At 49.1% G+C, this 25,571-nt stretch overlaps 2 protein-coding genes and 1 pseudogene across 7 annotated transcripts in view; 1 reads left to right on the top strand and 2 right to left on the bottom strand.

Moving 5' to 3' along the window:
• Positions 1–204: 204 nt before the first annotated feature.
• Positions 205–1,371, bottom strand: LOC134483893 (cAMP-dependent protein kinase catalytic subunit beta-like; annotated as a pseudogene).
• Positions 1,372–7,164: 5,793 nt separating this feature from the next.
• Positions 7,165–9,801, top strand: Znf768 (zinc finger protein 768). The gene is made up of 2 exons (NM_001401768.1): positions 7,165–7,409; positions 7,684–9,801. The coding sequence occupies exons 1-2, from the start codon at positions 7,322–7,324 to the stop codon at positions 9,297–9,299; spliced, it is 1,704 nt and encodes a 567-aa protein (NP_001388697.1). The 5' UTR covers positions 7,165–7,321; the 3' UTR covers positions 9,300–9,801.
• A 10,582-nt stretch (positions 9,802–20,383) lies between these two features.
• Itgal (integrin subunit alpha L) overlaps positions 20,384–25,571 on the bottom strand; it is a 37,570-nt gene continuing 32,382 nt past the window's right edge. For 5 of the 6 annotated variants that reach the window (XR_015626290.1, XR_015626293.1, XM_087559944.1 and 2 more), the window contains 3 exons: positions 25,384–25,479; positions 24,694–24,804; positions 20,394–21,343 (listed from right to left, as the gene is read on the bottom strand). Coding sequence is in view for 4 of the 6 variants with exons in the window: in XM_087559944.1 (XP_087416070.1) it covers positions 21,185–21,343; positions 24,694–24,804; positions 25,384–25,479 (366 nt within the window). In the remaining 2 variants the exon portion in view is untranslated. 6 annotated transcript variants of the gene reach the window in all.

Here is a 25,571-nt window from a genome sequence, read left to right as displayed (position 1 = left end):
CCAAGAAAATAAAGAGAGCACTGGTCAGAGAGGTGAATGAGAAGGATGTAGGAGGGTGGAGACAACAACCAAACCAGGAACCTGGTGCACACCGTGTCACGGCACAGACAATGCTGCGGAGCGCTGCCTTGGTACACAGGCGGTTGCAGAACGCACATTGATGACGCAAGAAAGACCTCACGGTTGCTGGAATGAAGGGATTGGAACCCGCTCCAACATGCAGGTCTCGGCTCCACCTTCTACCTCCACAGCGTGCAAGGACTGAGTGTGAGCTCCAGGCAATCCTTCTCCTCCCTAAAATTCACAAAACTCCTTTCCACATTTTTCTGTTATAGACACTCGGATTTCTTCTTCTTCATAGTCATCGAAGTTGCTGGTATCGCCAGAGCCTCTGAATTTTGGTATGAATGGAGCCTCAACCTTTCTCTGGTAAATCGCGATCCAGTCGGTCGTAGCAAACCACTTGTGGGTCTTGATGTCACTCACGCCATTCTTCAGGTTCCCAAACCGCTTTGTCAGATCCACCTGCAGCAGATTCCGCAGAAGGTCCTTGAGATCGGAACTGAAGTGCGACGGGAAGCGGACCTTTCCGGAAACAATCTTCTCATAAATCTGAATTGGCTGGTCAGCAAAGAACGGGGGGGGGGGGGGTAGCCAGCAGCCATCTCGTAGATCAGTACACCCAATGCCCACCAGTCCACTGCCTTATTGTAACCCTTGCTGAGGATGATCTTTGGGGCCAGGTACTCTGGGGTGCCACACAATGTCCAAGTCCTGCCCTTGACTCTCTTGGCGAACCCAAAATCTGTGACCTGGATGTAACCCTGGTGGTCAATTAAGAGGTTTTCCGGCTTGAGATCTCTGTAGATGAGGTCGAGGGAATGGAGGTACTCAAATGTTAGCACGATCTGAGCTGCATAGAAACGAGCATGGGGTTCACTGAACCTTCCAATTCTTCTTAGATGTGAAAACATTTCCCCCCCAGGAACGTATTCCATAACCATGTATAAATTAGAATTATCCTTAAAAGAATACTCCAGCCGAACAAGGAACGGGAACTCCACTGCCTGCAGGATTCTCTTCTCATTCAGAGTGTGCTCTATTTGCTTTAGCTTAACGACCTTCTGCTTGTCTAAGATCTTCATGGCGTAGTACTGTGCAGTGGCTTTATGCTTTACCAGCATGACTCTTCCGAAGGAACCCGTTCCAAGGGTTTTTTTCCTTTCAAAATCCTCAAGCCCAGCATTACTCGGGGGAGGGTTCTCCCATTTCCTCAGAAAGTCTTCTTTGGCTTTGGCTAGGAATTCTTTCACAAGTACAGCTGCAGCATGAGGTACAGCCTTGGCTATCTCTGGAACACAGCTTCTTTGTGCTCTCTGAAAACACTTCCCAGATTTCACCTCAGTGATGCTGGTCTCTTCTTAATCACCACTAATGTCTTAGCTCCAGCAACCAGCATCAATTGTCCAGCAGTCTCTTCTATTCTTGAATATAAAGCCAAAGCTCCAGGGCCAAGGCTGCCACGTTCTGCTGCTCGATGACATCCCATGCTTTTAATCTCTTCGGTTCATCAGCATTTTTTTCTCCATTTACTCAGCTCTTTTTCATACCTATCCTTAGGAAAACAAAACCAAGACCACCTTTCCTCCAACCCCTTTGGCTTTTTGGTTTGTTTTGGTTGGTTGGTTGGTTGGTTTTATTTTGTTTTGTTTTGGGGGTTACACAGTGACAACATAATCAGGTATCTCCATGGCCAGATCCTGAGGGTCCAGCTGTCACCAAGTCCCTTGGGCTGGCCATAGAGGTGCCTGGTTGCCAACAGGTTTCTCTGGGTAACTCTGATTGTCCTGGAACTTGCACTGTAGAACAAGCTGACCCCAAACTCAAAGAGATCTGCCTGCCTCTGCTGGGATTAAAGACCTGTGCCTTCACTGCCTGGCAAAACATAGGTTTGTTTGTTTCTTTGTTTGTGATGCTGGGGCTTGAATCCAAAGCTTCCCACATGCTGTGTAAGAGTCCTTCTAGCCCCAATTTCTGTAGAAACCTAAAAATCAGTGGAAAAATTGGGGAAAATACACTGTTCAGGTATAGTATGGACCAAGTCCACCCCACTAACTTCACATCTGCCTCAACAAGGGCTCCCTAAACCCTAAGCTTTTTTTGGGGAGGGGGTGACTGGTTCATGTGCCACTTTGTCACAGGACATGAGGCAAGAACAGGATCTGCAAGCAGTCTCACCCCTTCTCTGTTACTGGGCGCTCCCCTGTGGAAGCTCAGCTTGCAGAGCCAGTTGTGGTCCTGCCAGTGGCTCAAGCCAGAAATGCTACTTTCAGCTGTCAATTACAGTGTGCAATATTTATACTTGAAGATTTTGGAGCGCTTTGAAGTTTGCAAGGCCTGCCCAGGGCCCAGAAACTTGACCCAAATCCTACTTCCTGGTGTTACCTATCCTTCCATTATTTAATCGATCCTTTCTTGGCTCCTGAGACCCCTCAGCCTATCTGCACTTCATTCTCATCTCACTCTTGGTAATAATACCTCCACCAAAGGTAGGGTGGTGTGGAAACTTCTAATTTCTTTGGAAAGTAAGTTATGTTGAATGGTGTTTTGGTGGTGAATGGTGAAAGGATGTTTTGCTATAGCAGGCATGTGAAAGGACCAGTGAAGGAGTATAAATCTGACCCCACAGAGGCTGGACCATTTGTTTACCTTGCTCTGCCTCAGTTCTTCACTAACAACACACATGTATTGGTTCGCCTTACATAGCATTTCTGAGCTCCATTTGTGGTGATGTCATTGACAGAAACTTGCCAAAGAACGGCTCATGAGGTTTCCGTGACTTCTTGTTGCTTCAGTAGCCTTGGGCCAGTTGGTGAGCCTTGTAGTTCAGGATCGAACTACAGCTGCTGGTTTGGTTTGTGTGTGGTGTCTGCCTGCCAAGAGCACTGGACTGCAGCTGCTGGTTTGTGTGTGGTGTTTGCTTCACAACTGAACTACTGACAAAGAAGATTGAGTTTGTCCCTGAAGAACTATCGCTAAGCAGGTCCATTTTCCCCATATCCTAGTAGCTTTTCCACTACTTCTGGAGGGCAAGAGGAGCGGCTGAATGTTTATTAAAAGTAGGTTGCGGGGGCTGGAGAGATGGCTCAGCGGTTAAGAGCACCCTGCTGCTCTTCCAGAGGTCCTGAGTTCAATTCCCAGCAACCACATGGTGGCTCACAACCATCTGTAAAGAGATATGATGCCCTCCTCTGGTGTGTCTGATGACAGCTACAGTGTACTTATATATAATAAATGAATAAATCTTTTAAAAAAAGAGTAGGTTGCAAAGAATTTATGCCTATGCCTATTGTAGGTCTCTCTCTCTCTCTCTGTTACTACATGTCTGAGGCTCAATTACAGAGGCAACTTAAGCCAGAAAGAGGGTTTCCTCAAAGATTCACTGGCCTGGAGAGGAGAAGATGTAGTATTCCAATAGATACTATAGAAAATAACCCTAGAAATATTAATCGCTTGTTTTTAGATCACACATAATATATATACATATAAATAATTTTTCTTTATATAATTTTTCTCTATATATATTTTTTCTTTATAACCAAGTTGAAGTCAAGTTAGCATCTACAATGCATCTCCCAAGCAGATCTGCATTTTCTCTTTCTTACACAATTTTAGCAAGCATTCTACTACTGGCTATGTTCCCAGCCCCTCTAAATTACTAATAATATCCAGGATAGTGTCAGGCTATTGCACTGTTTTCTGGGGAGCACTGGCAAAGCAAAACTGTGTATGCTTAGCACAGATAGAATCTATCACCACCATACCTGTGCTGAGGGCTAACCCCAGGGCTCTGTGCCAAGCAGTCACTCTAATTTCTGAGTTAACTTCTCAGCCCTTCACATATTTTTTATGTTTGGTTGTATCAGTAGGTGCAGAACCCACAGATGGTATTTTCAAAGAAAGGTCCATTTCCCACATCCCCTTTTGAAATGTAGCTTGTCTCCTTTGCCATGGAGACTCCATGAAGTCGAACATCTCTCCCCCAGCCACTGGAGGTGAGGAACTCACTGGACAATGAGCCAGCTGCTGCCGATGTTCATGTAGTCTGAACTAGTGGCGCAGAAGCAGTTTCCCCGTAAATCAAGTGTCTGGATCCATGTGTGTGTCTGCTACTGAAGGACATTCCTTTCTAGATCAACAGCTGGGGAGTGAATGCAAACCTGCTTGGGAGATGCACTGTGGATGCCAACCTGACTGCTTTCAACTTGGTTATGATGAAGAAAGAGAAAAGAGTGAGAGGAGGAGGAGAGGAGGCAGCAGCAGCTTGGGATGTATTCAGTTGGAGTGCTTGCCTGGTACTCATAAGGCCATGGCATGGCGTCACATGCATATGATCCTAGTCCTCGGGAGACTGGGGCAAGAGGATCAGCAGTTGATGGAGAACTCAAGGCCAGTCTGAGATAAGACCGTAAGAATAAACTAACAACAAACAAGAGAGACCAAGCCTGGACAGACATATCATTATATCTGCATATCTGAGTCCAAAAAGACTTAGTGGGATCTTCAGAATCTTCAAGTTTGTTGACTGTGTAAAACCCTTAATTCCAGTAAGAAGGAAGCTGAGTTCAGAGAATTTGGCTCATTCGCTGTCAAGAATGCTACCAAGCTTGTTTTAGCGGAAGAATGGAAAAATGACTGGATTAGATGATACTGATGATATGGCTGCTCCGTGTTCGGGTTAAGGGAATGTTTATTTATTTATTTATTTTATTTTTTGACAGGAGAGAGAGAACAGCCAGTCATCTGGAAGAGTCCAGAGCAGAGGGAGAAAGTAGACTAAACAGAGGGCCAGCAGACTGGCCAGGGACAGGACTATCTGTTGGCATTCCTTCTATGCTCCGCCCAACAGTTACCTAGCAACAGCCAGGTAGGTCTGGCTTGCTATAAAGGGTCTGTTTGGCCTACCTCTTGCTCTCTGGCTCTCTGCCACTTCCTCTCTCTGATCCCCTTCTCCCTCTCTCCCCTTTCCGCTCCCCCCTCTCCCCTCTCTTTCTCTGCCTCTACTCTTCAACTCCACTTCCCATGCCTCCAAATAAACTCTAGACTATGGTTAGTATCTGGAGGGCAGAGCCTTGCCTCAGCATGGGATTCCCCCTCCTATCACACTATACCACACTCTGTAAAATGTATCTTTGGCTTTATAAAATACATCACTATCCGAAAGAGAGGGGAGGGTGGCAGGGGATTGTGAATAGAGAAAACAGAGAGAGAAGTTGAGGAGGAAAGGGGACCAGGGGAGAAAGAAGGAGGAGGAGGAGGAGGAGGAGGAGGAGGAGGAGGAGGAGGAGGAGGAGGAGGAGGAGGAGGAGGAGAGGGGGGGAGGGGAGGAGGGAGAGAGAGAGAGAAGGAGGAGGAGGAGGAGGAGAGGAGAGGAGAGAGAAGAGAGGAGAGGAGAGAGAAGAGAAGAGAAGGGAGGGGGAGGCGGGAACATCTGAGAATGGCAAGGTCACAAGAATGATTAGCTGGGGGTGGAGCGGGATGAAGCCTGTGAGCTGGAGGAGTTTAGGATGGGGAAGTGAGAAGGGCTAGACGCTAGCATGTGCTTTGAAGTGTGTAACTTGTGATTCCTGTGCTCTGCTAACGCCGATAGGTGCCACAGGTAGCCATATGTTCCTTCTGCTAGAGAAAAGGAAATAGTTCCTTTTGGTAGAGGAGAAGCAGCTTCACAAAGTCCTCGAGGAATGCTGGCTTTTATCTAACTGCCAGAAGTCCTCCTATAGTCCACTCTGAGTTCATTTTTGGATATCTGGGCTGCCTTTTGTGTTTTGGGGAATTGGGAGTTTCCTTCGGATTTAACACCTTCCTTCCTATGAAAGCCAGACGGGACTGCAGAGTTAGATGCCTTAAAGAGCGAATCCTTTCTGTTGGGTTCCCTTCTGGAACTCTTCAGCATCACTCTCCCGCATGCTTGTGAGGAAATCCAGAAACTAGGGATTAAACACAAGATTTGGAAAGGGGTCCAAATTAAAGATCGTCCGGTGTTAGCATCTCTTAAGTGGCTCCTCAGCACCTGTAAAACCTGAGAGCGGACGAGAGCAATGAGGGAGAGAAGCAGAGGAGAGCGGAGGAGGAAGGGTGTCAACCCTAAGAGCCCTAGGCTTCCATTCATAATACAGGGCAAACGGCTCAGGGTAAAGTTTTGAAAGCACAGGCCGAGTTCACGAGGAGACGCCTGGCACCTCTCTCTCTTACTCCCGCCGGCACTTCGGGGAAGCAGTTGGAATGGCCAGAGCGTCTTCCGCGCTACACGACCAGGACCCACGGTGACCGAAGCACTACGGTGGAGGAGGCTGTGAGAAAGCCAGCCCCAACGACCAATCGTGGGCGGAGTGGGCGGCGCCTCGCGGCATGAAGGAGGAGCTGTTTCTCTGGCAACAAGCCCGCCGCAAGGAGGGGGAGGGGAGGCTGTGGGAAGGGGTAGTGGGCGCGGGTGTCACTGTTGTAGGTCGGCGGGGTGGCAGGCTGTAGTCAGAGCCTGGATGTGCGGTCAAATGAGCGTCTGCCCGCGATCCCGGTGCCAGTCCGAGTGACCCCTGAGGCTGAGGAGAGGAGCTGGCTGCCTCCCCAACTGGCGCCGGGAAGCGTCGCTCCTTCTCGCTGACCTTGGTCTCGCTTGTCGCTTCGCCCTTGGCCACAGTCAGTGACCAGCACATGGTCGGAGAAATCTGCAGACAGCTCCCTGGTTAGGCCGAGACTCGCGATACAGGCACACAAACTGCTGTCGCCTTTCCCGCCGGCTCTGGAGCTTCGGGTCGCCCCCAACCCCCAAGGCCCGGGAGATCCAGTCCAGGGTTAATGCCAACGAGTTTCCACCTCCAGCCGCTCCTAGAGAGGCCGCGGCGCGAGCCAGCGGGGGGAACTGGCCAGGGACGGACACTTCCTGTGCGGGGGGAGGGGGCGGGGGAGCAGTAGCCCAGCCGGGGCTGGGGCCCGAGACTAAAGGTCTCAGGCTCGGAGTTGTGACTGGGGACGGCCGGAGGAGTCGACTAGCCCTTCACCTCCGAGGCCACAACGCGCGGGGACGGGCGAGGGCCACAGGACAATCAGAGACCTTGGGAGGGGGCGGGGCAGCGGACAGGGGCGGGGCCGGAGAGGCCCAGGGTCAAGACGTCCGGCCTTTGCGGCCGAAGCCAGGCGGCCCGGTCTCCTCGGCGGCTCTGAACGGGCGGGTGGCGAGGGCTCGGGGCTCCGGGCACTCGAACTGGGTCGCAGGATCTATCGTCTGCCATCGCCACCGCCGCCGCACTGGGAGCTGGCAGGGATGGAGCGGGAGGCGTCGTCGTGGGGCCTCGAGCCCGGGGATGTGCACAGTCCCGACGCAATGGGCAGTCCCGAAGGGTCTCTCAAAGGTGAGGGAAGGACCGCGCCTCCTAGGAGTGTACCAGAAAACTGGGTTGTGGGAGGAAACTAAGGCCGGAATCTTAAACACTTGGAAGGAGGGTGGAGGGTGGAGACTGGGTGTCCCGGGTCTTTGGAGAGGAGGTGGTACATTTCAGCACCTTGCTAGTAAGGCCAGTGACCCTGCTTGGGGAGTGGGGAGAGAAGTTTGGGACAATTAATGGAACAAATGACCTTCCAGACCCAGATTCGATCTGGATTTTCTGTAATTCTCTGATCCTGCAGGCAACACAAGTGAGAATGAAGAAGGGGAAATTTCTCAAGAAGGCAATGGGGACTATGAAGTTGAAGAAATACCTTTTGGGCTTGAACCCCAAAGCCCAGGATTTGAGCCACAAAGCCCAGAATTTGAATCCCAGAGCCCCAGGTTTGAGCCTGAAAGCCCAGGGTTTGAATCCCGAAGCCCTGGGTTTGTGCCCCCAAGCCCTGAGTTTGCACCCAGAAGTCCTGAATCAGATCCTCAGAGCCCGGAGTTTGAATCCCAGAGTTCTAGGTATGAGCCCCAAAGCCCTGGCTATGATCCCAAGAGCCCTGGCTACGAACCTGGGAGTCCTAGGTATGAACCCAAAAGCCCTGGGTATGGTTCAAAGAGCCCTGAATTTGAATCTCAAAGCCCAGGGTGTGAATCCCAGAGTCCCGGGTATGAACCGCAGAACTCTGGAGATGAAGTTCGGAATTCTGAGTTCAAAACCCATAGCCCTGAATTTGAAACTCAAAGTTCCAAATTCCAGGAAGGTGCAGAGATGCTTCTGAACCCCGAGGAAAAGAATCCATTGAACATCCCCCTAGGAGTTCATCCCCTGGACTCCTTTACTCAAGGGTTTGGGGAGCAACCCACAGGAGCACTGCCTCTAGGAGCACCATTTGATATGCCTTCGGGGGCTCTGCTGGCTACACCCCAGTTTGAGATGCTCCAGAATCCCCTGAATCTGACAGGTACCCTTCGTGGTCCCGGTCGTAGGGGTGGCCGGGCCAGGGGTGGGCAAGGCCCTCGACCTAACATCTGTGGCATCTGCGGGAAGAGCTTTGGGCGAGGCTCGACCCTGATCCAGCACCAGCGCATCCACACCGGTGAGAAGCCTTACAAATGTGAGGTGTGCAGCAAGGCCTTTTCCCAGAGTTCTGACCTCATCAAACACCAGCGCACCCATACAGGCGAGCGGCCCTACAAGTGTCCCAGGTGCGGCAAGGCCTTTGCTGATAGTTCTTACCTACTTCGCCACCAGCGCACCCACTCTGGCCAGAAGCCCTACAAGTGTCCACACTGTGGGAAGGCTTTTGGTGACAGCTCCTACCTCCTGCGGCACCAGCGCACCCACAGCCACGAGCGGCCCTACAGCTGCCCTGAGTGTGGCAAGTGCTATAGCCAGAACTCATCCCTGCGCAGCCACCAAAGGGTGCACACAGGGCAACGGCCTTTCAGCTGTGGCATCTGTGGCAAAAGCTTCTCCCAACGGTCAGCACTTATCCCCCACGCCCGCAGCCACGCCCGTGAAAAGCCCTTTAAGTGCCCTGAGTGCGGCAAGCGCTTTGGCCAGAGTTCTGTTCTAGCCATCCATGCTCGCACCCATCTGCCAGGCCGCACATACAGCTGTCCCGACTGTGGCAAAACCTTCAACCGCTCCTCTACACTCATTCAGCACCAGCGCTCCCACACAGGCGAGAGGCCATACCGCTGCGCTGTGTGTGGCAAGGGCTTCTGTCGTTCCTCCACGCTGCTGCAGCACCATCGCGTGCATAGTGGGGAGCGACCTTATAAGTGTGATGACTGTGGAAAGGCCTTCTCGCAAAGCTCCGACCTCATCCGCCACCAGCGGACCCACGCGGCGGGCCGCCGCTAACCAGTCAATGGTGGGGAGGTGATATGCAGGAGATGGGATCAGGGAACTTGAAGAACCTGTTTAAGAGGATAGAGGAAAAGCTGGAGGAGAATAGAAAGATGAAATATTCTAGAAGATGGGTCAGGGTTCAGGAAGTCACATGCCCTCGAGAAGTATGAGAATTGGGCTATGAAGGGGTTGGAGGGAGGCCAGACAGGCAGCAGGAAGCACCAGGAGAGAGCAGTGCTGCTTGCCTCAGCAGCAGTGAGCTCTTTATCTGGGAGGCCCTGTTCTGGCTAAGTACTAGATGGGGAGGGGGGGCGGGCAAGGGAGTGTCAGTTAGAATAGGGTAGCTTAGATCTGTAGCTGCTGAGACCCATGTGAAACCAGGAAGAGGGCAAAGGGTAGGTAGGTGGGGAGTGAGGCCCAAGGGTAGGGTCTGGACCTCAGAGCAAACCCCATCCTGCCTTGTCTTCCTCAGGCTTTGGAGCCGTTTGAGTTCAATAAAACTTTTATGTGGTAAGAGTCTTGTCCTTAAGATGTGTATGTGGACAGTTCCCTGAGCAATGGGAGACACCAGTCAGAACTGCAGCTGGCAGGGTCTTGCCCCAGAAGTGCTTTTATGATCGGTGGTTCAGAGAGTTCCTAGCATTCGAAGTTCAGAGAATGGCTTATTTGCCCCTGGGCTCCAGAGTTCATGTCCCATGTTTTTCCACACTTCACAGATTAAAAGAGACTGACTGTTGGAGGTACAAAACATTCCTCAACTCTTCCTAAACCAAGGCTCTGTGCTTATGTCAGGGAACCGCGCCTGGGTGCTCATACCTAGGTATAACTCTTCCCCATGGAACCTTGGCTTGACCCCACCCTGTACCTGAGTTGGCACTTCAGGCACCCCCAGGAGAACCTTTCTCTAGGCTTTTGAGACTGGAGCAAGCAGCTTAACCTCAGCTTCACCCAAAGAGGCCCGGTGCTTGTTTCACCAAGATTAGGAACCACTTCTCTAGCCCCTTTACGAGCCAGCATGACCAGCTGGGCTTGCTGGGTCTGCTTTCTCTGGTACCCTGTATCAGTTGAAGGGACCACCTTGCTCCTACCCTATTTTCCCATCCAAATTCCAGACTCTGGCTGATGCAGACTTAATATCAGTGAGAATGGAGAATTCTAGAGTATGGACTTCTGTGACCTTAGCAAAAGAGAGCAGGCCACACCATGGGGAATCTTTTGGGAGCCCATTTTGAGACAGTGCCTCCTGGGAGAGCCTGATGAAAGTTTGCTCCTGTTTCACAGACGAGGAAACAGGCTGCCACAGAGGGCAGTGGCTGTTTAGTCACTATATGGCTAAGCCCAGATTTGACATCCATACTCCACTTACCTAGCTCGACCTCTGCCCAGAGCTTGACCACGTGGGAACATTTGAGTGTCTTTGGTCTTTGTATCCTGGTGACATTCCCATTCTTAGGGCCTTTAGACTCAAAAACAAGTAGCTTCTAAGGCCATTTCCATCCAGCTGCCATGGTCTGCAACTCTGAAAGGAACCACATGGTGCAATTCCATTTGCCTGCTTTTCAAAATTAAAAGTACCTTTGAAAGTAGAACATTATTGTTCAAGTGAAATCTTAGAGTGATTGAAAGAGCTCTGTGAACTTAATGCAAGCAAGCCACTGCTGTAGCTGCCCCTGCCCCCGCCTCCTGCTCCTCCCCTTTCTCCCCCTGAAATGGTATGTCACTGTCTAACTCACCCTGGCTTCAAACTCAAGGCTTTACTGTTGAGGTCTACTGAGTGTTAAGAGTACAGGTATGCAGCACCATACCTGGTACATAGAAAGCTGGGGTTTGACCCAGGGCAGGGGAGTACCATTCACTAGAGTACCCTGCTTACAGGCATAGACAGGCAGTTAACTGACACCTTCAACACTCTACCTACTGAGCTATGTCCAAAGACTTCATACCGGGCATCTTATTTTATTTTATTTTGAGATATGGTCTTTCTGTGTAACCCCACCTGACCTGGCACACTCTATGTAGACCAGGTTGGCTTCAGAGATCCACCTACCTCTGACGCATGAAAGGCATGCATCATGCCTGGCTTCACACCTGGCTTTTAAACATTCAATTCTATCCTGATTTTATACTGAGATCTACTTTAAATTTGGATTTATTTTATATTTGGATTTATTATGGGACTGGAGCTTGAGAGCCAGGGTGTGGCATTTGTTAGGCAGCTGCTCTAGCAGTGAGCTACATCTCCAGTTTCAAATATGTTTATTGTTTTTAGTTTGTTTGGTTAGTTGGTTGGTTTTGGTTTTTGAGATATGTAGCCCTGGCTGTTCTGGAGCTCTGTAGACCAGGCTGGCCTCAAACTCAGAAATCTGCCTGCCTCTGCCTCCCCTGTGCTAGGATTAAAGGTGTGCACCACTACTGGCCTGGCTCAGATATGTATTTTTAGTTAATTTTTTTATATAGTCTCACTATGTAGTCCTATTTAGTCTGGAATTCTCCATGTAGACCTCAAATCCACAGAGATTTAACTGCCTCTGTGTTTTGGTAGAAAATACATTTTTTGATGGGCTGTAGTGGTACATACCCTTAGCAGTCGAACCTCTGAGTTTGAGGTCAGCCTGGTCTACATAGTGAGTTCCAGGACAGCTAGGGCCACCATAGAAATCCTGTCTCAAAAAAAAAAAGCATTTTTATTTACTGGGTTTTTTTGTTTGTTTGTTTTTTGTTTGTTGTTGTTGTTGTTGTTTGGGGGGTGATTTTTGTTTGTTTGGGTTTTTGTTTGTCCTTACTCTCAAGGCCTAGGCTAGCCTGGGATTTACTATGTAGCCCAGGCTAACCTTGAACTCATGGCAGCCCTCTTGCCTTTGCTTCTTAAGGGCTGGGGTTTAAGACAGAGCTCTCTTTGTCTTCTTTAGAGTCAATTTTTGTTTTTGTAGATTTTATTTTTTATATGTTTAGGTGTTTTGCCTGCACATGTGTATGTGATGCCAGAAGAGAGGAGAGGGTGTTGGCCCCTCTGGAACTGGAATTACAGATGGGTGTTGAGAACTAAAGCTAGGTCAATGGCTTTTTGTTTCTCAGCCAGATATTTCTTCCTCATGACCTGATGTGATAAGTGTTCTTGACACCGAGACATCTCTTCAGCCCCGAGATTCTTTTTTTTCCTTTTTTTCTTTTTTTCAGAGCTGGGGACCGAACCCAGGGCCTTGCGCTTACTAGGCAAGCGCTCTACCACTGAGCTAAATCCCCAACCCAGCCCCGAGATTCTTATCTCTTAACCGATGATTTATATGGATTATGTAGTAGGCATGGACTTTGTGACAGGGCTGCTGACCTTAGCACAACTAACTCCATGATGGATGTTTCATTCACGCTGTAGCATGTAGACAGCACTACCTGCCAAAACTAAAACAAAGGCCTAATCCATCAAAGTCCATAGTTTTAGGAAAGCCTCTGAACACACTAACCTTGTTTTTTGGCTTCTTAAGTTACACTTCTGGCTAACTGTTCTTGTTAACTGAAGTGTGTCAACCCAGACCATGGTTTTTGTGATTAGAAGTTCACCCTGAGGAACGTTTGGGCTACACTGGAATCCCAAACACCCAGTGTAGTCACTAGTCAGCCATAAAGAATTTTTATTGGGGGGCTGTAGAGATGGCTCAGCGGTTAAGAGCACTGGCTGCTCTTCCAGAGGTCCTGAGTTCAAATCCCAGCAACCACCTGTTGGCTCCCAACAATCTGTAAAGGGATCCTGTGCCCTCTTCTGGTGTGTCTGAAGACAGCGACAGTGTACTCATATCCCCTAATAAATAAAAATTTTTTAAAAAAGAATTTTTATTGGCTTAAACCTATGTCCAAGCAGTGTTCTCTAGTAGATACCCCCTTACAGACATTACATGGCTGGTGGCTCACTTGTGGAGGTCAGAGGACTATGTGAGGGGTCTGTTCTCTCTCTCCACTGTGGATTCTAGGAGTTAACTCAGGTTTTCAGGCTTGGTAGCAGGATCCTAGAACATGTTTATGCCCTGAGCCAAACGAACTCTATCTACAGAAGTTCAGCTGAGACCACTTTCAAAAAAACATCGCAGCCGGGCTTCATAGAGGGGTGGGGCGAGCCAGGGGACCCTCACCTGAGCATGGAACCACTCCATACCACGTGTTGTACATAACCGTGCCCTAATTGCACACGGCCTCAGACAGAGAAGCTAGACTATAGGCTCGGAGCCTGGGGCTGGCAGCTCTACACATGTGTGGGAAAGCTGTGATTCCTGCTAGGTTAAGACTTCCTGTGCAGCCTGTGTTTGGGGGGAGCGCTCACACTTCTGTAAGCTCCCCTCACCTGTGCTCTGAAAGTATGTCCACTGAACTCATTGCCTCTCCAGAGTGAACTGTGGTGAAATAGTGCCTCAGTTTGTGGTTGGGACCTTGGGAGATGGACGGCCCAATGTTATTTACCTCTCCCCTGGGAAGGAATCTTAGCAACACACGTTTACCTTCTGGGCCATTTTGCTGGTTCCTGGAGCAGATTTTTACAAATATATATATATATATATATATATATATATATATATATATATATATATATATATAGAGAGAGAGAGAGAGAGACATATATATATATGTATATATAAAGTATATTGTTAATTTTTAACAATATTTTGTTTTTATTTTATGTGTCTGAGATTTTACCTCCATGCATGTGGACCACATGTATGCTGGGTACCTGAGGGGGCCTAACAGAGGACTTTGGATCCTCTGGAACTATTATGAGTGTTGTGGGAACAGAACTCGGGTCCTCTGCAAGAGCAGCAAGTGCTCTTAACCACTGTCTCCAGCCTCCTACCCCCAGAATAGGTTTTAAATTCAGCTTCTAAATATGTTTGTAGGCCCTTGAAAGCCGGGAGGCAGAGGCAAAGTGTATGGGGGCAGAGGGCACTTGTTTGAAAAGAAATAGCTTGTGTGCACAGATCCTTCGTGTGGACTGATGTCTGTATGTAGGTGAGGGCAGGCACAAGATATGGCAAGGCCTGTGATTGGGCAGTGAAGAAGTAAGGCGGGCACAGAGTTTTGGAGAGAGGAGAGAGAAGAGGAGTGAATGAAGATGGAGGAGGGAGAGAATGACCCACCACCATGTGGCTTTAAATAGCCACAGGTAGCTATGACAATCATATAAGGGATGGATAATTATAGCACAATTTGTCTTATCTAGGTGGAGAGTTTATATCAATATTAATTGGCTCTGAGTTTATTGGGTGGACATTTTGTGAAGTGAGAATTTTTTTTTGTTTTTTTTGTTTTTTTGTTTTTTTTTAAAGATTTATTCATTTATTATATATAAGTACACTGTAGCTGTCTTCAGATACACCAGAAGAGGGAATCGGATCTCTTTACAGATGGTTGTGAGCCACCATGTGGTTGCTGGGAATTGAACTCATGACCTCTGGAAGAGCAGTCAGGTGCTCTTAACCACTGAGCCATCTCTCCAGCCCGTGAAGTGAGAATTTACTGATATAAATCTTATTGATAAATTACAAGCTTCTAGAGTTTTGATTTTACTGGGATGCTAGGAATGTGAGTGGAGTCCACAACAGAGGGCTGTGAAATAGACAGATGCTGCTGCTGGGGCCAGAAAGTAGCCGGCATCAACATGGGGCTAGCCATGGTGGCAAGATCGCTGCACAGCCCAGGGAGTAGCAGGAGGTAGCGTGGCGTGGTGTATGGTGTCCAGCGTCCGTTATTCAGTATTTACTGCCACACCTTCATGTTATGCATCTCTTGGTATCTGGGGCTGGAGTCATCCACTCTATAACAACAAAATGAAGTCCATAAAAAATGATGTAGTACTTGTAGTATTTCGGCACGCTGTCCCTAACACTGATTGTTGAGGATGTTGGGAATGGAACACAACACCTTTTGTAAGCTCTGCCACTAAGTTACATCCCAACTCCACCCTTACACTTCAGCTTATATCTAGTTTCTTCTAAGAGCTAGTATAGCACTGGTGCTACTTAGCTGACGAACCATACGAGGGAATAATGATGAGGAATGAAATTTGGATGTGCTGAAGATCAAACCAGGACCTCAGTGTGCTAGGCACTCACCCTACCCCTAACTTACATCCTCAGGGTCCTGAACACTTTAAAAACAATTATTTATTTATTATGTATACATCATACAGCTTTCTGCCTGCAGGCCAGAAGAGGGCGCTAGATCTGGATTGTAGATGGTTGTGACCACCTTGTGGTTACTGGGACTTGAACTCAGGACCTCTGGAAGAGCTGTCAGTGCTCTTAAACCCTGAGCCATCTCTCCAGCCCTCCTGGACACTTTTAACTTGTGGTTGGTTGACTGAGCAGATATGAAACCTGAGGACAGAGATCAGACTGTATCTAAAAGCAGATCAAACAAATGACTGTGGAGACAGATCTGTTCAGACTCCACCTCTTTCTTTCCTGGGCTCCTAAGGGACTGCCAGAGTCAATCTGGAGTAGGGCAACCCAGTCAGGGCACATTTCCCAAAAGTTCACCACAAGGTCATGAAAGAACTCTGAGAACTCTAGGTCCAACACTAGATCAGGCTGTTCAAAGCCCAGAGTGTTATCCGTGGTACACTGCCCTACACCAGGAAATGGCTGTTGTTTGATACTGTTGGCAAGTTCAATCCAGGAACAGTGCTAAGCCGTCTTGTTTAATCTTAACACCTGCCTCTGCCTCATGAGATCTGAGATTAGAGGAATGAATCTCCACATCCAGGCCAATTCGCCATCCCCTGAGGACTTCCTGTGCAAAACAGGCAGGACTTGAACTCCCTCCTCCAGCCTCTGTCTTCCATATTGCTGGGATTCAGGCACACACCACTGGGCAAGGCTGTTCTGTGCTCTCTTCATTCTCCTTTTGAGGGAAGAATTCCCTAGGGCCCAGTGACACATGCTGACATACGTCATTGTTCCAATAGCTCACAAAATGGCAGGTTGGGGTTGTCTTGGGGTTTCTATTGCTGAGATAGAGCACCATGACCAAAGCAACTTGAGGAGGAAAGGGTTTACTTCACTTTGCAGTTTGCAGTCTGTCATCCAGGGGGGTCAGGGCAGGAACTCACGGTGGGAACTGATGCAGAGGTCAGAGGGGAATACTGCTTACTGGCTTGCTCAACCTGGCTCGCTTGGTTTGCTTTCTTATAGCATCCAAGACCACAAGTCCAGGGATGGCACTGCCCACAGTGACCTAGGCCCTCCCACACCAATCATCAATCAAGAAACTGCACCAGAGGCTTCCCACAGGCTAATCTGGGGGGACATTTTCTCAATTGAGGTTCCTTCTTCCAAAAGGACTCCAGCTTGGGTCAAGTCGACATCAAACTAGCCAGCACGGTGGCGTTGTATTATTTTGTTTCCATTTTAACATCTAACTTAATAAATATCAGTAGATCTAACCCATCTCAAAAAGGCATTTGGAGGATCTTCAGTATTTTTTTAAAAACTTATATAAACATATGTCTCTTGTCTCTGGGAACATGCACCATAGGTACCCTGAGGCCAGTGACTGACATTGGATTCTCTCCTCTGAAGCTGGATTTATGAGCAGTTGTGAACTGCCTGATGTGCGCGTGCTGAGGCCCTTTGCAGAAGCGCTGGGCTCTCTTTACTGCATCACATAAGCTTATTTATTTATTTACTTACTTATTTATTTATTTATTTATTTATTTATTTTTGGTTTGCTTTGATTTGGTTTTTCAAAACAGATTTTTTTTTTTATAACCCTGTCCTGGAACTCGATCTGTAGACCAGGCTGGCCTTGAACTCACAGAGATTCAATTCTGCCTCCTGAGTGCTGGGATTAAAGGCATGTGCCACCACTGCCCAGCTCTCTTCAGCTTTTCAAGTGAGTATAAAGGGTTTCTGAGAACAAAACATTTGAGGGCCACAGAATTCGACATTTTTAGTGCCTCCTTTGTACTAATCCTGGGGAGGGCCAGATGCTGGTAACATATGAGTAAGACTTTCTGCCTCCTTCAGAGACTCACAAGAAAGGGAAGCCTGCCTAGTAGCAGATGAACCCCAAGAAGCAAAGTGCTGGTGGAGGGGTGGAGGTAAGAACAATTTTAAAGGGCCCATTTCATGTTGACCATACTCAATGAAGAACAGTCAAATTCCTAGTGGCCAGCCCCGGAGGGAGGATGAGTCTCCTCCTGCATCTGTACCAGACGCCGCACAGTCCAGGGCTAGCTCTCCCTTGAGGAGCAGGGACAGCTCTCTGATGCTCATACCACCATCACAGGGCCAGCTCTCCCAGGCTGGTGGGTGTCACACATCTTGAATCTCAGCACTTGGCAGGCAGAGGCAGGTGGATCTCTGTGAGCCTGGTCTACATAGTAAGTCCCAGCATAGCCAAAGCTACACAGAGAGACTGCGTCACAAATATGTTGCCCCCTCCAAAAAAGAAAGAAATGTGCTAAGGGTCTTAAGGTAATAGACAGCTGGAAGCCAGGTGTGGTAGCACACACCTGCCGCTCCAGCTGACCAAGACACAGAAGCCTGAGAAGTATTTGAACTCGGGATTTGGAGGCCAGCTTGGCAAACATGGTTAGACCGTGTCTCACAAACATCGATGGAGCAGGCCGGTGAGAAAGTTCAGTGGGTCAAGGTGCTTGCCACCAAGCCTGATGACCTGAGTTCAAATCCCAGAACTCAGAAGTCATCCTTGGACATCCACACATCTCTCTCACGCACATACAATTGTCCAGCTACCAGCAAACAAGTGAAAGAGTACACAGTGGTAGGAGAACAGTATGTGCCTTAGCCCAGAGGTGCCTGGGACAGGATGTATTGGAAGAGAGGTACTGGACAGGTGCAGCCCTTTCATCCTGAAAATAATGTTGCTGTTTTCTGTATCACAGAATGTGCTGGATAGTTCTGCCTCAGCTTGACACAGGCTAAAGTCGTCTGGTAGGTGGCAACCCCTGAGAAAGTGCATCAATAAGATCAGACAGCTGGCAAGCCTGTAGGGCACTTTTTAAATTAGTGACTAATGAGGGAGGGACCAGACCACTGAACACAGAAGCACACATCCCAATTTCATGAGCCAGTGTCTCTAGCCACCACACTTTCTTACACTTAAATCACTACATGAAAGAACCCACAACACAGTAACCTTTGACCCAATTGATAAGATATAATTGCCCACCTAAACATACAAAGCCCTGTTCACATCCATCCCTTAAGAACATTCATAGCAACCTGTAAAGGTACAGCGTGGGATCTTAACGTCAGCCTCCATGTTCTCTCCCAGCGGCTTCTCAGCTGACTCCTCTCTTCCATTCCTGTCTCCTCCTCTTCCTTCAAACCTTTCTCCCACCCATCCTTCCTTCTCGTCCAATGGCAGGCCTCATTCTATCTTGTGCCTTCCTCACCTGTGACATCATCCCACACACCATGACCAAAGCGACTTGGGGAAGAAAGGATTTATTTGGCTTATACTTCCATATCACTGTTCATCACTGAAAGTCAGGACAGGAACTCAAACAGGGCAGGAACCTGGGAGCAGGAGCTGATGCAGAGGCCACAGAGGGTGCTGCTTACTGGCTTTCTCCTAATGGCTTACTCAACTGCTTTCTTATAGAACCCTGGACCACCAGCCCAGGGATGGCCCCACCCACAGTGGTCTGGTCCCTCCCTCATTAGTCACTAATTTAAAAAGTGCCCTACAGGCTTGCCAGCTGTCTGATCTTATTGATGCACTTTCTCAGGGGTTGCCACCTACCAGACGACTTTAGCCTGTGTCAAGCTGAGGCAGAACTATCCAGCACATTCTGTGATACAGAAAACAGCAACATCTGTGAGTTCAAGGCCAGCCTGGTCTACAGATCGAGTTCCAGGACAGGGTTATAAAAAAAAAAGCCAAAGATATCATATCCCCTTGGAGCCAAGCTAGAAGCAAGTTGTGACTTGCCCAACATGTGTGCGGGGATCTGAGCTCAGGTCCTCTGCAGAACAGTGTATGTTCTTCACTGCTGAGTCATTTCTCCAGGCTGCTTATTCCTATTTCCCAAAGAACTGCCAGGATGTTCTTAGCATCTTCTTCCATTTAGACTCTTTCTCTATGCTTCTATTTGGAATTAACCCACAATGTTAGCTTCAGGTCAAGGTTAGCTGCCTGAGATTCATGAAGGCAAAGGTGGAGGGGAGTGTGAGATCTGCCATCCATAGGTTCATGTATTTGAACACATGGTCTCTAGCCAGTGGTGTTGTTTTGGAAGGATATGGGATCTTCAGGAGGTGGAGCCTCGTTGAGGGGAGTGTGTCAGCGGTGGCTTTTGAGATTAAATCCTCCCTATTCTGTTTGCTCTCTGCTTCCAGACTGTCCATGCAGTGGGACAACACTCATGTTCCTGGCACGATGACTTACAGCCCCTCTGAACGTGTAAGCCAAAATAAGCTGTTGGGAAACCCTGTAACTTAAGGTCAAAGACTACCATGTCCAGATAGCGCCTTTGAGTCTGGTGCAAAATGGAGGTCTTTACCAGCAGGGCTTCCCCTTCTCTGCCAGATCTGAGGAGCTCGACCCCCCAATCTTCTACCAGAGGAAGGTCATGTAGTCTTTGGCAAACTTACAGTTCAACTGCCTTTTTCCTGACAAGAATCAATCCAGCAAGTACCTGGGATCCCTGGAACGCCTTTCCATGTAAATGAGGCATTCACAGTACATTAAGCTCCACCTATGGGTTTCACATTCACTGAAAACTTCTTCCCACTCTCCAAGGTTCACATACAGCCCTTGATCACCCTGAGTAAAGTGTATGTGCACCAGCTGTTTCACTGAAGGTTGTTTGAGAGAGCTGTTTCCTTGAGCATCATCTGAAAGAGCTGTAACCCTAAAACCCTCTGAGAAGGCCTTCTGGCAGCCCTACAGACCCCACCCACTCCTGACTTCGCTTCGTTCTTCCAGCCTGGTGTGCAACGGCACCTGGACACCCTGAGAGAGGAGATGGAGGATGTGGGTCTACAGCTGGGCTCCAAGACTCGTACCATGGCTGGTGCCCAGCACACAAGGCCACAGCTGGAGGAAGTGCGTACACACACCACAATAAAGTGCTCACACACACCTTTCCACGTATGTTGTTTTCTTTGGGGTGCTTTATTGTAGCAACAGAAAACGCATGCCCTAACCTCAAGGAGCTCAAGGAGAGGTAGAAATTAAATCATCAAAGAGAGAATAAATATAACCTGGCAGACTGAGGCGAGAACAGGCTGGTGTGAGGTGCAGTGTGGAGCCCTCCTTAGCCAGAACAGGAGGGGGCAGAAGCATCCCTGGGGGAGGAGGGCATGAGCTCAAATGCAGCCTATAGAAAGGAGACAAACTCCGGGAAAGGCTGTGATAACTGCAGCCTGGGAGAGAGAGGTGAGTCATCCTCAGCAGAGGCTGGGGGCCACTGGGGCCTGACTTCATAAGGCCTTCTAAGGCTCTTCAAAGAATGTCGTCTCTGACTCACTCAAGAAGGCATCTGTAGCAGCCATGCAGACGTGTGTCCCACGGGACACAGATGGCAGCAGAGTCCCGGCAGGAGAGAGCGTGGGGCACATCCAGGAGGTCGGGACAGCCCAAGGGCAGTTGGGAGGGTTGGAGTATTACCGGGTCCTGAGATAACAGTTTCTCCAAGTCTATTTTGAAGATTCTCTCAGAGGGACAACAAGGTAGGCTAGCAGAAGACAGGCTTCACCGATGGCCCTCTTGGCTGCCCTCAGCCTTACCTGTAGATAACGTAAGAACAAGCTCTATGCTCAGGACAGGGAAGCTGAAAACTAGGAGCAGCCATGACAAGCCAAGGATCGGCTAGTGACATGGAGCTGAAGCTGGTCACTGCCAGGGCTCCCAAGTCTGTCCCTGGGCCAGCCGTGTATCAGAGCTTAGTCCTTGTCACTCTCACGGAGGGGCTCTAGACAGCCCATATCTTTGGTCTCTTCCCCAGGTACTGCCAGAGGGTCAGCGTCTTCGCCAGGGCTTCCATTTGGAACACCTCCATCCGCCTCCATCTTCTCCTTCAGCTTCCGTTTGAAGAAACCAACCTGTCAGAAGCACGCACGGAGTGGGCAGAGGTCCTAAGACCAGCTGCCCGTGCAAGATGTCAAGACGTCCTATGCAGACGGCCAGGGTGCCCCCTAGGCAGGGGGCATCTGCTCCAACGACAGCAGAATAGCTGTATGTTTGATTCTCAGAAATATTTCTTTTTAAGAAGTGGCGAGGCCGGGTGTGATGGTGCCCACATTTAATCCCAGCACTAGGGAGGCTTAGGCAGGTGGATCTCTGTGAATTCAAAGCTATCCTGGTCTATGAAGTGAGTCCAGGACAGCCAAGGCTCTTTTACACAGAGAAACCCTGTCTCGAAAAACAAAACAAACAAAACAATGACAACAGAGGCAGCAGCCAGAAAAAGGCTCAGTGGGTCAAACATTTGCCACACAAGCCTGACTGCTTGAATTTAGGTCCCAGAGCCACAGTGGAAGGAGGGCAGACTCCTCAAAGTGTCCTCTGACCTCACCTGTGCACTATGGCACTCCCCCATTCCCCACCAATCACAGGATTTCTAAAATTTAGATTTATTTTTATTATTTTGTGCATATGAGTGTTTTGTGTGCACACGAATCTGTGCACCAAACGTATGCCGGGTGTGAAAGGAGGTGGTAGCCTCCATGTGGGTGCTGGGAATCGAACTTTCATCCTTTATGAGAACAGCAAGTGCTCTTAGCCACTGAGTCAAGTGGCTTTTCCAGTCTACAAAAAATAAAATAAGGCTGGGCATGGTGGGACAGGTCTTTAAAGTTAGCACTCTGGAGTCAGAGGCAGGAAGATTTCTATGAGTTTAGGGCCAGCCTGATCTACACCAGGAGTTCTAGGCAGCCAGGACTACACGGTGAGACCCTATCCCCTCCCCCACAAAAAGAAGTAAAGAAAAATGTTTTTTTTTTAAATCTTGAGAATACTTTAGAAAGCTTTAAGCTTGATTTATACTCATCTGAACGCTGTGTTTCTGCCAGGTGTGGTGACCTAGGCTCAGAGTCGCAGCATTCAGGAGAGTCAAGAGGGTCTTGAGCTTTAGTCATTTGGCCTACGGCTGATGCTGTCTCCCAAAAAAAAGTCACATAGAGCCGGGTGCTGGTGGCACACACGTGGAATCCCAGCACTTGGGAGTGAGAGGCAGGGGGATCTCTGAATTCGAGGGGAAAGCAGCCTGGTCTACAGAGTGAGTTGTAGGACAGCTGGCGAGACACAGAGAAACTGTGTCTCCAGAACACAAAACAACAATAAAAGTGTCCGTAGGCCGGTGCTGTCCTCAGTTGGTAGCGTGCTTGCCTAGCATACGAGCTGACTCTTTACACTGCACAAAGCCAGCTGCGGTGGTGCAGGCCCATGCTCCAAGCACCAGGGAGGTGGAGGCAGGGGGGTCAAGGGTTTGAGATCATGTTTGGCAACTATCAGGTCAAAGCAACCCCAAGCCTGTCTCAAAAAACAAAACAGTAAACAAAGCACAAAGTCTGGAGAGATGGCGCAGCCATGTTTGCTGCTTCCACAGAGGAGCTGAGCTCAGATCCTAGCACCTCCTATAATTCCAGGAGGTCTGACTCTCTCTTCTGATCATGCTCCCTGGGCTCCTTCATATACTGGGTGTACATACATACACTGTGTGTGTGTGTGTGTGTGTGTGTGTGTGTGTGTGTGTGTGTGTGTGTGTGTGTGTGTGTATACTTTTAAAAGTCATGTATAGGGGCTGGAGAGATGGCTCAGCGGTTAAGAGCACCCGACTGCTCTTCCAGAGGTCATGAGTTCAATTCCCAGCAACCACATGGTGGCTCACAACCATCTGTGAAGAGATCCGATGCCCTCTTCTGGTGTGTCTGAAGACAGCTACAGTGTACTTATATATAATAAATAAATAAATCTTTAAAAAAAAAAAAGTCATGTATAAATCTTTTAAGTAGATATTTCTTTTCAGCACTAAGAACGGATACCAGGTCTTGCTGCATGTGTGCCAAATTGCTTTACCACATTCTTAGCTCTCAGGTGGGTAATTTGTCAATATCTTCTAATGGGAAGAACCAAGGACTGGAGAGATCCTCAGTAGTTAAGAGCACTGACTGCTCTTCCAGAGGTCCTGAGTTCAAATCCCAGCAACCACACGGTGGCTCACAACCGTCAGTAATGGGATCCGATGTCCTCTTCTGGTGTGTCTGAAGACAGCGACAGTGCACTCACATATATAAAGTAAATAAATATATCTTTTTTAAATGGTCAATAATGTAGGGCTTAATATGTGCTGTGTGTGCGTGCATGTGCCCCGGGGTTCCCATCTCTGAGAACTGAGTCTAAAGAATTCTTGGACAAGTGTGGAGACACCTTTGTAACAACAGCTGTTTTTGTCACAAAGTTTACATAGATGCAAATGTGTAGATTTTACACAGTCCTTAATAGGGGCATTGTTAATAAATGGCAGAGCAGTGGGACTGCAGGAAATTACCCCAGTTCAGAAGGAAGAGGCAGGGCTCATGGCAGCCATGGGGACCGAGACACCAGGACAAGGCATGAAGTAGAAGACACAAGTCCCAGCCGGCTGGGTAGCTTATTCCATCTCTGTCTCTCTCCCTTATCTTTTGAAAAGTCATTTATTTTTATTTTTATGCACACGGGTATTTTGCAGGCATGAATGTCTGCGGAGAGTTGTGGAGCTCTTGGAGCTTACAGTTGTGAGCTGCCATGTGGGTGCTGAAAGCTGAAGAACAGCCAGCGCCCCTCACCCTCACCTTCTGAGGCGCCTCGTGCTGACCCTGAACTTGCAGAGATTCTACTCTGACCCCAGGCGCTGGGACAGCAGGTGTGCACCCCCGAGCCTGGCTTCGTCTCTGAAACCCTGGAGCCTTTGTCATGGGAGCATCGGTCCTCCGCCCCCTTCATCTCTGACTTTTTTCTGTCTAAATTTCAGTTCGAATGACACCTCTTCTTGGTGGCCCACCAGCCCGTGCCAGCATCTCGATTACAGGTTCCAGAGTACACAGACCCCAGTCAAGCCCTCATTAAGCTCACTCCCATCCATGTCCCGAATTTTGACTGTGAACCTCGTGTGAGTGAGGACCATGTTTATATTACGTCTCTATTTCCCAGGGCCTAGTGCAGTATGTGCCACCAGAAGGTCCTCAGTATATGGGGTACTCCCTTTCTCTTTCCTCCCTCAGTCCTGGCTGGGCCAGTGTTGACCTGAGGGATGGTGAAGTCTCTCTCACTCATACTTGGGATCTCACAGACCCATCTGTGGAAGGATGGGGTGAGCTGAGGCCTGTTTTGGCTCTCCCAGCCCAGTATGCTTCTCCTGGTCCATGCCGAGGTTTCCTCTTTGCCCCCAGCCTAATCCTGTGGAAGCTCCTACCTTGTAGAGCGCTAGGAAAATCAGGGACAGTAGCAATAGCCCCCCAATGCCGCTGAGCACGTACAGGTGAAGCATCTCCTTCTCATAGATCATGTCAACCTTCATGAGGACCTGGGGGAGAAGAGCTAGCTGAGGGCGGGAAAGCCAGCCCACCCTCAACACCCTGTGCGCCTGCTCCATCCCAGTCTCACTTTGCATGTGTGGGTTGCACCACAGGACCGGGCTCTGGCCACAGACTCTCTCCCAAAAATGTGTCACCCTCTGTACTCAGCAAGTACTTGGCCACGTATACCCCAGCCTGCCCTGAGACTTACACAGCTTGCCAGTGGCCTCAGCTGGGCATTCAAAGCCCTGAAGCCCCCACTCTCTGTGTTTAGATCCATCTCCGGCCACACTGAATTGCCTAAACCCTGGGCCTCTGTGCTTACTGCTCTCTGCTCACTGATGTTGGTGGCCCTCTGTTGAGGGTGCCACTGCACTGATCTCTAAACCTGGATCTGTGGCAGCTCAGACAAGACTGGAGTGGCTTGCTTCTCAGTGAGGTGGGACCTCCTGCTTCACAGGGATTTGAATTAGATTAAGGTCTGACTGGGCCAAGCTTTCCTTCTGTGTGGCCCCTCTATATGAGCTGTACCCGGGATCCCCCCCAAGCTCTCTGCTGCCTGGTCTTGGCTTCTGAGGTGCACATACCTGGGCCTTGGAGGCCTTGCTACCATACAAATGGAAATGCTTGCTGCTGTTGAAGGAGACTGAGAGCGAGCTGCAGAGGCTGAGTGTGGAGGAGGCCTGAGGAGGGAGCAGAGTGTCAGTCAGGACAGGACTGAGGCCCTGGACTTGGGCCCATTTGCACAGGGAAGGAGGGGGACAAATCCTGGTGA

Source organism: Rattus norvegicus, chromosome 1, assembly GCF_021556685.1.
Source record: "Rattus norvegicus strain SHRSP/BbbUtx chromosome 1, alternate assembly SHRSP_T2T, whole genome shotgun sequence".
NCBI classification, from domain to species: domain Eukaryota; kingdom Metazoa; phylum Chordata; class Mammalia; order Rodentia; family Muridae; genus Rattus; species Rattus norvegicus.
The sequence above is the reverse complement of the archived record's forward strand: the minus strand, read 5'-3'. Positions and strand labels throughout refer to the sequence as shown.